Genomic DNA, 12,559 nt, shown 5'->3' with positions numbered 1-12,559 from the left:
GATGAGTCGATATAAATTTTTGTGGAAATCAATATTATGCCACAAATGCTGTCGATTGAGCTTAACTTGTATTGAACCCGGAATATTCCTTTAATGGGTACACTCAATCTACGGCCATCTGGGATCCATTAACAGCATAGGCAATACGCCATGAAATACACACTTAAAAACCAACTCTACAGTACTGTTAACACAGAATATACATCTTAAAGTTATCAACTAGATATTCATATTTTCGGAAGAAAATTGGGCTAGTGCTTGCCTAAAAGTCGCACCATGATGCTAGTGTTGTGGGTGGTTGCCAGGGTGTTGCTAAATGGTTCTGAGTGTGTTTAGCATGTTGCTTTGTGGTTGCAAGTGTTCTTAGTTGTTGCTTACTGAATTAAGTCAAGAAGAGCTCGCTAACAAGTCTAAGGCAAGCATCACTATTATAATTGCAGACGTTTAAAAAAAAAAATCAACATTAATATATTGCAAAAGTCACTATGATGCTAGGGTGTTTTGGGTGGTTGCATGGGCATTGCAAGGTGGTTGCTAGGGTGTTCTGGATGGTTGCTAAGTAGTTGCTTATTGGCCCAAGTATATGTGTATCGTCTGCACATGCACCAGGCGTTGAATGTACTAAAGTGTTTCACAAAGCAGTCAAACACTTCTGTATTGGCTCACCATCAAAACAAAAATACTGTGCAAGGCTAAAGCACCTGACCGCACCCAAAAAAACATATTAACTTAGTCTTAATACCGTGCAAACTAGTGTCCTCATATGAGGACACTGAATGTTGGCTTCCCTGTTCCCTATACATAATTAAAATTCATTTAAACTGAGTGTCCTCAAATCAGGAGACTCTAGGCTTTCATTTAAGGGTTAAATTATCCAAGCATGATGTCACATGACAACACAAGATGGCACCAATTTCACTGAAATGTGAGCAGACCAAATAAAAGTGCATCTGGTAATAAAACTCAAGTGTTTTCATAAAATCCTATTTGTGTCAAGAGAGTAACATCTCTAGTTCCATCTGATGTGCCGATTTGATAATTTTAGTGATTTATCACGAACCAGCACACTGTTAATCGTGATGTCCTCATACAAGGACATCCGGACTTTATTAATGAAAAACCAGGACCCAGTGGTTGTGATCACCAATGGAAATCAATGTCTGCGTCTTATAAGTTTATTTTCGTAAACTTAAACTGAAATAAAAGAAATATTTCAAAATAAATGAAAAACTAAAACTAAACTAAACTAACAACAGTTATTAAAAAAATGAACTGAAATAAAATAAAAATTCTCAAAAATAAATTATCGTTTTCGTAATCAACAAGCTCTCATCACATGGTGGGAAATTCTGACCTGTGTGTGTGTTTGAGGGTTCGTGTTCATCTTAAAAGCCGCAGAGCCGCTGAGTCAGACACTATTGGGCTGTTTAGGTGAACGCCTGCAGGTGGCGCTGTGGCATGTAATGCACATGAGGTTAGCTGATACTGAAAGATTGATATATGAAGATGTCTCGGACATGAATTATGGCTGGTAGGATGTCTATATTTAAAAACAATTCAAAAAAAAATGTTCACCATCTTCTATAGATGAAGTTACTTTTTACAAACAAACGATCCGCCCAGCCACTTCTGGGTTCTTTTGTTTGCCCCGAAAAAAGCTGCTGTCTATGGGCACTTCGCTCAAACTGCGCTAAAACTGCCCAAAAAGTGCTGTTTGTGGGGTTGAAACACCCTGTTTTCCACAGATTATTGGAGATTAGTGCTTCGTCTTTCCACCTGATCGTTGCATCAGGAAAAACTCAGGATCTTACATAAATGATGATAATTCACGGGTCACCGTCATTATCACATCTGCTCTATTAGACACAATTGACCCGCAGCAGCTGTTGTTTGATATGAACTTTTTTATCCGAGAAATCACGCAAACCCCGATCGCAAACGGCTGTTTTTAATTTCCAAAGTGCTGTTGCTGTGACAGATATGAGGTAAAATATAATCTAACGATGATCTTATATGACCAGATGTAACTGGAGGAACGGGACCCGTCTCCACCACTGCATCACATGGACTACTGTTTGTGAAAGGATAAGTAAATAAAAGTAATGTCATACAGAATAAATTAATGCATTTATTTTGAATGCAGTAAATAATATCGCTCTATCAAAAATGCCTGTTATTTAGTTTTGATATGGAATAGGATCATATTGAAGTATTATTTATTGTATGTGGGTTAATTATTTAAGCAGTTAAGACACATATTGTATGTCTGATGGTAGTTTTCATTTCTCAGTACACAAATTCTTAGGCTTTAGAAGCGTGTTAAACGTGAGGATGCCTATTCATCAACCTGTTACATGTCCAACATAATCATACAGACTCATTGAACCAAGTTTAAACTTGTTTAGCTGATTATTCAGAAAAGAACCCACATAATTTCTTCACTCTAAACCATAGATATTCCTTTATAATAAATTGTATGAACATTACCAGACATTACTACATTCTATAAAGTTTAAAAGATTATTAAATCTGCAGCGCTGCCTATTTCCACCATTGAAATCTGCAGCTCGAAAGAACCCGGAAGCGCGGTTTCCTGTGGTGTGACGTCAGAGTAATTTAATTGATAAATATTTTCAGGTCCTACTGTGGCAAAGGCTGGCATACTGGGTCAATAGGTGCAATACTATGGCAAAGATGCTAGCGTTAGCATTAGCCCATGTAAACATTACAAATTACACAATCTAATGCAAATATTTTACTTTCAATCATCATTGAGTTGTTATAACAGCTTCATTTGCTGATTTCATGTAGATTCACATCCATTCATAGAATGAAGCAGAAAGCATAATATTTCCAGAATTTGCAGCCTGAGTCCAGTGCCAGATCCAGAGCTGTTCAATAAACCTATACAAATACCAGCGATCGCTTGGAAAATGTTGACATATCATACATTTTCAAAGTCATCTATATATTCATGACATCTTTCATCAGAATAAACATTAAACTTTACACAGTTTATACATAAAGATCCAAATGAGGAAGTTTGTTCATGTGGTCTCTGATGTGATACACTTTTTTCTTCATGTCCATATTTGGCTAATTTCTGCGCTGCAACATCTTCTGGCTTCGTGGTTGAATGGATAACATACTATATTTAACAGACGACCACGGATTTCAAGATTATATGAGACACGTATCATATCGTATGCAGTAAATGTAAACATATATAAACAAAGTGACGGAGCGCCCACCGTCGGTACAGTGAGCATCAGCAGTTTAACAAGATTTCCTGTTTAACATGAATTTAAGTTCATTTGAAATTTTCATACATTTAACTTTTATACTTTTGATTTGCTTTATTTGGTTCTTTGTGACTTTGTTGAATCTCAAACCATTATGTTATTGTTATGATGCACAAGTATGCTGAGTCTAAATAAACTGTGCAAATATTCAATGTTTTGTTTTGCTTTAAGTATATTGTGTAAGTTTGCCAAGCTTAAATTGCTAAAATGTCTTACTTTGGTCTACACTCTGGAAGTGTTCTGTTAACTCTCAAAACTATAATTACTAAAACTAAAACTGAAACTAAAATATATAAAAACAAAATAGAAATGTGTTTACAAAATAAAAACTAATATAAAACTAACAAAATCATTAATGAAACTAAAACTAAACTGAAATTTATAGCAAATTTGAAAATGATATAAAATAAAAACTGATTTGAAAATGCAAAACTATAATAACCTTGCCTCAGAGGCTGTATACGGAAGAGGATGGAAATAAGGTGCCTTTCAAACTGTTCTGAGATCAGTGCATTCATAAAAAATGCTGTATGTTAAGCCATTAACTGATTAGGCAGCAATACAGCTGCCTATCCCTTTCCTATGCAGCCAAGTGCATCCACTCCTGACATCAGGTTAGGAGTTCAGTTCCAGACTGCAGATGACATTTTTCACTATTCAACATGATTGGCAGTCATAGGACTATGTTGAACAGTACATAGATTCAGAATTAATTTAATTTTTATTCCGACATGGTTGGCAGCCATTGGACTTTGCTGACCATTACTTTGATTCGGAATAGATTAAGATAATTTCAGATTTTTCAGATGCTACAGCACTGGCTACTACCGGCTACTACTTGTTTGTTTGACAATGAAGAGAGAGAACTTCAAGATTTTGTTGCCAAAGTAGAGAGAAAAAATAATAATCATAAAAAACAATGTATGCACAAACCTGATTTTCTATCGCTAGGTATAAATTCAAAATTCCAAAACATAGACCCACTTTCCCCATATGAGGACATAATGTTTTAGGAAAACTATTTGCTGTACTAACAAACTGCTTTGTTTGCATGGTTATCAGGTGCTATTAGTTACAAATCGTAAATGAAATTTGAAAATGCACACAGCATTTTCGCCTGGGTCTCAGAAGGTTAACAGCACAACTCTCTTCAACAAATCGAACAATTTGAGGTACCATTCATGGGACAAGTTATGTGCTAGGTTTTAATAATTAAGGTAAGAGCTTCAAATCACTAACTGTTAAGTATTAGCAATAGTAAAAGTTATGCTTGCCTAAGCAAGTACTAAATATTATCAGTCAAGTAAATTTAGACTGTCTAAAGAATTCCCATTCATGAGCAACCAAATATAATGTACATATTACAGCATCAACAATGAGTTTAAGTAGGTGTGATTTCTTCATGTAAATGCAAGTTTGAGAAGCTGACAGCTTTTTCCTGAAGAAAAATGATGAACAACTCTATAGCAGCATCTAAAATAATTAGATGACATTTAAACATTGCAGAAACACACTACACAAAGAAAAATTTGAAGAGACAGCAAAGTTTGCAAATGAATGCACGTGTTTACAGTGGAAGTCCAAAATTTGGCACAAGAAAAGCCGTGATCACACGCTGGGTTGCAGGGTGAGAAATTAAATCAAATGCTTGATTTAGGGTGCAAGACAGTAATGCTAAACACAACTACCTTAAGTGTTCAGGCAAGTAGTCGCACCTGTCTCTCTCTCTCTCTCTCTTGCTTTGACGCAGATATTCTTTCTCTTCATACAAGTTCACACTTCTACAACTTTCAAACTAACAAAACTGCTGTACTGTTCTCATTGCACTACATTCTCTCTTCTCATGTGTCATCTTGTTGACATAGTAGTACCTATACTACACAATTGTGCATGGACGAGGTAAAAACTCTTATTTGACACACAACAAAAGCATACAGAGATCACATATGCCAAGATCCAAAAAGGACAATAAAATCGCCATACAAGTACCTTAAAGTAGTCTACATGACAAAAATCATTCACGTGTGTGCATATTCAAATCTCTGGTATCACTGACATACAACAAATCTCGTAAGACAGCGAAAATGTACCTTAACAAGCAGCTGGCCATCTAAGTTGTTTGAGAATATTTATTTTTTCCGGAATTTAAAAAAGGTAAAGAGGCAAAATACGTTTTCTTGTCCTTTTTTCCTGCCTTTTTACTGGCTGCAGCACAAGGCTATGTGCTAAATCGCACACACTACAAAATTACATACAGTAACACCAAACAGGCTTGAAAATTTTGAGGTGACTGCAAAAACTCAAGATATGGCAAGAAAATATAATTGAACTGCTTGTGAAATCAAAATTATGAGGTTTGCCGCTTTTACTAAATGTTTATTAGTGTTGAGGCCATCTGAATATTGGTGTTCTCCTAAATAGTGATGTAACGGAATGACGGTATGATGGTATACCGTGGTATTAAAAACAGACGGTTTCCATACCTTGACTTTTTCTTAATGACGGTATTGTGTGGAAAAAATTATATATATATATAAATAAAAACATTTAAAAAAATTTTTTTAATTATATTTACATTTTTACTAATGGTTCATTTAATAATAATAATAAAAAAAATCAATAACAAAACGTTTAAATGAAAGATGAGAAAGTCGCATTCATCACGTCATGTCACTCTGTCAGACCAACGGACAGCAGCACATGAGCGCTGTGTAGAACGAAATGCCGGACACGGAGGAGCCTCTTTTCCCCCCACCTAAGCGGTTAAAGTCCGCTGTGTGGGAGTATTTCAGTTATTTAAAAGACACAACAGGCAACATCAGTGTTGACGGACACCCTGTTTGCAAAACGTGTCAGAGAAAAGTGTCGGCTCAGTCGGGAAACACTTCAAACATGAAGCACCATCTCCGAGAGCACCATCCCACAGAATTTGTGGACATGAATGTAAGCGAAAAACTCTATGAATTGTCTGGTAATCAATTAAAAAATATAAATCCCCTTTCATAGAATACAAAAGCAGATGCAATACACGTTTACAAGAATAGTTACCCATCATTTGGAATTGGTTTATAAGCTTACGTTGCATTAGTGCTTCTGCTTTCTAAGCGCTTATCTGTAACATTTTGAAAAATAATAAAACCCACAGAAAGTCAAATTTACTGTGGTAAACCTTAACATATTACCTACAAATGTGATCTGATCCATCATTTTGGGTCATATTGACCCCAAAATGCATTTTGAATGAACGAGAAAAGTCTCAGCCATCAATAACAGATTAAGAAAAAAATATATAATTCACATATACAAATTAATGCCCAAATGTAATATTATATTTAACATTTTGGCAATATACTCCTCTCGAATTTATTGTTCTAATCAAATAATGAACTACGGGCATTTGATGACAAGCCATCTCCCCGCGGTTGAAACACAGATTGGCATGCAGATTAAACATTTTAGTAATGCATACTGTATATTTTAAAATCTCTGATATTTTCCATTTGGTGCTCCTTGTAATAATGTACATACAATGATACACCCGCGAGCCGCGAGTGTTGCTCAGTGACGCTGCTCGAACTTGAGATAAAAACAGTGATTGGTGGTCATGGCAAAGACTGTCAAAATAACATTTATTTTGTGAATTTCATGATTTAAAAAAATGAAAATACAATGAAAATCCTTATGTCTCATTTTGTTGGAGCAGGTCACAAATGTATCTTGTTTGGTTAAATTTGATTTCATAAACTTTTTAAAATTACATCCATTAATTACACTGCAAAAAATATTTTTCTCAAGATATATTAACTTGATTTCATTTACACAATATAATATAATGTTGTGTTTTCAGGGCAGTTTATCAAAATTCAACAAGGTTTATGCTTAAAACAACGCTCGCCTCAGCACAGATAACATAAATATGCTTACTTTTCTGCATCACAACCTACCCTGACTTGATATAGGGTATGAATCTGATTTGACATATATTTGACATTTTTCAATTATATTAAAAACCATTTGACATATTGCAAACATTTTTTTTTTTTACTTTTTGTAAACTTGTTTTATGATTATCTTATGTCATGTGATTAAGAAAGTGTTCTAAAGAATAAAAAATAAAGTTAAAGAACTTGTTATTACTAAAAAAAAAATTCTGTGTGTTTATCAGACATGGGCCAAAGCTAAAATAAAAGGTTTATAAGATAAGCACCATAATACCGTGATACTATAATACCGAGGTATTTTTTGTGATGGTTATCATACCGTGAAAATTTCATACCGTTACATCCCTACTCCTAAAAGCTGACAAAATGGGCTTTAAGGAGGCAAATGCAATTTTATTTTCCAGAAAAATGGAACTTGAACGCAGAGGTGTATAATGCTCTCTAGAATGAGAATGTTCCCTTCCCCTAATAACACTAACTGCTGCCTAGCAATAGCAAGCAGAAAATCCTGGTTCATGGCTGTGATGTAAAATAAAAGCAATTGGCATTTAAAACAAAGGACGAGTCCTTCAATATGTGCAGCCCCAATAATCATGTTTCAAAAGGAAATATGTCAATACAGGGAGGAATTACATTAGAACTACATTCGTCAAGCGACGTCATGGGGACCTCTGTCAAGAGTGTGAACCAATTTGGTGGGGGGGTGGTTTTGATCACAGATCTTGAAAATATGCCAGTGGCAGAAAAAAAGTTCGACTAGCACATTGAGAAACTTGCAAAGTGTGAGCATGCCGTTAGACACAAATGGTAAACAAAAGAGTAGATTAAGTTAATGAGGGCGAGATAACAAACAGATCTTCCTTTCAAGTTTAAGATTGTGTGTTCGTGAGTTGATTTCCACACAAGCCTCCATTGCTTTCTAACTCTGTTTGATCTCAAATCCCTCTTTGATCTGACTGAACAGAGCTGAGAAACAGGAAGTTTGTCCTGTCCCAAACATCATATTCTCAGAACAGAAAAAGACAAACACAAGAGTGGGAGACAACACAAAAAAGACACTAGGTTTCATACGTTGTAAATTGCGTACTTACATACTTTGTACTTACCTTAGTTTTAATGTTGATCAATCCAGATTATACCATGGTCTGTTCGAATACATGATTCTGATTGGTTGCAATGTGTGTGTTAAAACCATTTAATGCACAGGTAGTTCCAGTCAGTTTTAATCACCGTTCTATATTAATGTGTCAACTCTGCTGTCCTTCATAATGTGACATTGTGAGCATTTTATGCTTCTGTTCGAACGACCTCCGGACACAAATATAGTCTCAGAGCTGGGATTAACTGTCTAAAAATATCAATCATCAAGTCATGCAATGCAGTATTAAATTCAACTGAGAAGTGCTACAGGAAACACTGAAAAGACAACAGTGTTCATCAGCCCCGTAATACTCACTCAAAGCGCTTGTGAGGAAAGTATGGTTCGACAATTAGGTTTTCTTTTCACGGAGGGGGAGAGAAGGTAACCGGGACCCATCAAATTTCGCTGTCCGGCGAGGAAATACGATCTAAATTATAATATGATAAACATCATGTGCCACTAGAGTAAACAGCTAGAGGGAGCCCTGCGATCACACGTCGCTTACTGAAGATCTGAAGGAGACTGTTAACACGAAGCCTTGTGCTGTTTTGTAATCAAGTCTAAGGCCTCACCGCGATTTCATTCTTAATTCAATCAATCGTACAGCCTAATGGATACCATATGGATGTCTCCGAGGTCAAAATCTGCAGGATTAGAGCGTTTTGGATGATTTTCTCCTCGTCATGAACAGTAAGCGCTACTTTTACAACTGTCACATCAACAACACTGGTTTTTCCTGATTAATATGAAAATGACAAAGATCCGAGGAGTGCCAACCCTTCTACATTATGTGGCTATTTTTATTTCTGGATTGAGTATTTAAATTCATGTTTTTTAAAGAGTATTTAGTCTCCAAAAAACTGTAATATCACACTACTTTATCTCTGTGTCTGATTTAGAATGAGCAGAACTGTACATCTAACGACCTGTAGATAAAGTTAACTGTTATTGTTAATCTTCAAAATTTGCACTGTAAAAATCAGCTGTAACTAATCAATGCTGGCAAGTGGCCATGGTGTATGCGGGATAATCCACAGATAGGTGTGCGTTAAACGATTTGAATGCACTTTGCATCGTGTCCAGTGGTTCTTTGCTTCTACGTTGTACATTAAAATCATTTAACGCACACCTAGCCGTGGATTATCCCTTACTTATTACACATTGAGCCATGGTGACTATGTGGATGACGTGAGTTTGAGTAGTTGAAATGCAAGTGACCACATCGCATTTGTAGTATAAATGCTAATCTGTTCTGATGCAACCCAAACAGCAGTTAAGAACCGCCTACTTACCTGTCAATCATCCGATGCACAAAAACAAGTGTTTTAAACTATGTCGGGAATGTTCAGCTTTAAAAGTAAATAGCCGTCCTTATTCGCTTTAATAAATATGAGCATTTTATTAAAATATAAGCACTTTTTTTTTAAAATATGAGCTCAAAACATAATTTGTGGTGAGAAGAAACAAGAGTCTGTGAATTTTTCTGTACCTTATCAACATGTGCCAGATACATAGACATGTATGCAGTTACGAAATCAGATATTTCCTTTGTCAAATTACGATCACAAATCATGTAAATACCAGATATAAACGAGCAATTTGTCTCAGCTGACAACTTGTGATAACTTCCGAGAAAGAAGTTAATACCAGGTGTAAACACAGCTTGAATCAACAGAAAATGACAAAAAGGCACTGTAACAAGGACCAATAAATGTAAAAGGGTACGTACATTTACCTGTCCGTCTTGTCCAACGTGCACTTGGTGGATCTGTAGGTTGCCCTACAAGAGAAGAAAATAAATAATACATGACACATAGCTTATAGGGATTTCAAAACATGAATAAAATGACTGCACTGCAAAAAAACGTTTCAATTTCTCTCTTGTTCTGACTCTAAAACACATCTGACAACATATAACTGGACAAGTGCAAATAATCGTACGATGGCTTGTTTCCTTTTCAAACAGTCTCAGATAAATGGTTTTGCTTAGGTGGGCCAAATATATTACAAAGACACTCTTTGTGAGTGGCAGTTGGATGAAGTGGCACGTTGTTGCTAAGCTCTGAATTCAAAAACAAACAATATAATTGAGAATTTATCAAAAAATATGGCATGCCGAAACCCTCTGGCTGTCTTCAATTCCTTTACACCAGGCCAGGAAGAGTTTTAACATTTTTTTATTTTATTTTCTCTCTTCCCCTTAGGATGAAGGATGGATTTGATCAAAATAATGTTTACATATTTGAGGATACCTTTTCATAATCCTGTTTAAATCTATGACACTGTGTCACTCAATCGCCTTTGAAATGGGTGCTCTGGAGGAACATCTCTGCCAATGATCCTAAGAAAACTTGGAGGGTCAAAATAATCATGGTTAGGTGGTGTGATTTGATGGTCTGACCTCTTGAGACCTTCATACTATGCCAAATCCATCCGTTAAAATGTAATTCTACCAAGTCAGAAGCCATCCAAACAATATGTTGAATCATACAGAAGAATAAGAGGGAACAAAAACCTTAAAAAGAAATGTGTGTTTCTCAAGTTTTGTAATGACTTTCCTCAATTGAAATGTGTGGAAGCAAAAATTAGATTTGAGAGCTACAACGGAAAAGAGATTCTCAGTGATTAACGGCTTAAATGTGTCTGTTCCTCAAACAAAGCTATCATATTTCTTCAGAAGACTTGGAATATAGTGCACAAGTAATATAGATTAGGGCTGAGCTGGCTACAAATATTTTATCTCGATTAGGGCTGTCAATCGATTAAACTTTTTTATCGAATTAATTATATGGCATGCCGATTAACTAAACGAGAATGCCCCTCAAATAACAATAATTCAAGATATAATAATTAAATAATTATAAATAGTTGTATTTAAATAATTATAAATTATATATGTAAACACGTCTTTAGATCCCTGCGTTCGGATTTGCGCTCCATCAAGCTGTGTTTGAACACAAGTACGAGACTCATCTTGTGCTGTCTGCTGTCGGTAAGTGTGGTTTGTTCTCTGAATAAGATAGATTGCCTAAACAGCTGGAGTTTCGCTTACTGCCCCCTGGAGAACACAAGTGGTACTTCAAGCTTGAGTTGCTCCGATGTTAGGAATATTCCTTATTAGGTTCCGGGCACATAAGAAAAATTATCGCCCTGACTTAACGCGTTAAACCGACAGCCCTAATGTCGATAATTATGTATTTGCTCTGAAATAGCTCAAAATTATTTATTTTTTTAAATCAGAGAACTCACTTCATCCAAACAGCAGATACATTATTTTAAAGGCATTGAATGAAAATTTAAAAATAATCAAGGCATGTTTAGGCATGAAATATAGTGGTGGTTGCGTAGTGGACTAAAGCACTGAACTGGTAAGCAAAAGGTTGTTGGATCAATCCCCACAACCACCACCATTGTGTCCTTGAGCAAGGCACTTAACTCCAGGTTGCTCCAGGGGGATTGTCCCTGTAATAAGGGCACTGTAAGTTGCTTTGGATAAAAGCGTCTGCCAAATGCATAAATGTAAATGTTTCACCACAGTTTTTTTGCAAAACGAACACAAGGGAGAATGAGATTTAATCATTTTCATTGATATACACTTTTATACATATTTTATATACAATGATAGTAGTTAAAAAAAAATTATTTACCTTTAAATACTTTTAATGAAATATTTTTTTGTGGATGAGCAAGGTGTGCAAAAACTACTTCACTTATTTTTTGGAACCCAGTAAAACATTGCATTATACTAAATTATTACTGTGTGACTAGGGCTGGGCGATATGTCTTAAAAATGTATCTCTATATTTTTCAGCCTATTGACGATATTCAATATATATCTAGATAACTATGTATTTGCTCTGAAATGGCTCAAAAGTGTTTTGTTTTTATCAGAGGAACCATCATTTCATCCAAACAGCCATTGTAGCCAAGTAGAATCAATATTTTAAAGACATTAAATAAAAATCTATTTAAAAATAATTAGTTTTTCATTAAATAAACACAAGGGAGAATGAAATCCAATCATTTTCATTAATATGCACTTTATATTAATATTTCATATACAATGATACATAGTAGCTTAATAAAAAGCATAATTTACCTTCAAATGTTTTTACTAATAAATATTTGTGAATGAACAAGGTGTTTCTTGTTTTTGAAAACTCAGTTGAACATTG

General features: G+C 35.2%; 1 protein-coding gene across 6 annotated transcripts in view; it reads right to left on the bottom strand.

Annotated features, from left to right (window-relative positions):
• Positions 1-12,559, bottom strand: part of LOC127437079 (protein BANP-like) — a 103,811-nt gene that overhangs the window by 47,337 nt on the left and 43,915 nt on the right. For 4 of the 6 annotated variants that reach the window (XM_051691726.1, XM_051691731.1, XM_051691727.1 and 1 more), the window contains one exon: positions 10,114-10,164. In XM_051691726.1, the coding sequence (XP_051547686.1) occupies positions 10,114-10,164 (51 nt within the window). The remainder of the gene's footprint in view (positions 1-10,113; positions 10,165-12,559) is intronic. The other 2 variants (XM_051691729.1, XM_051691730.1) reach the window with 1 other exon arrangement.

This window comes from Myxocyprinus asiaticus, chromosome 48 (assembly GCF_019703515.2).
Source record: "Myxocyprinus asiaticus isolate MX2 ecotype Aquarium Trade chromosome 48, UBuf_Myxa_2, whole genome shotgun sequence".
Lineage (NCBI taxonomy): Eukaryota > Metazoa > Chordata > Actinopteri > Cypriniformes > Catostomidae > Myxocyprinus > Myxocyprinus asiaticus.
This window is presented reverse-complemented; position numbering and strand designations above follow the sequence as displayed.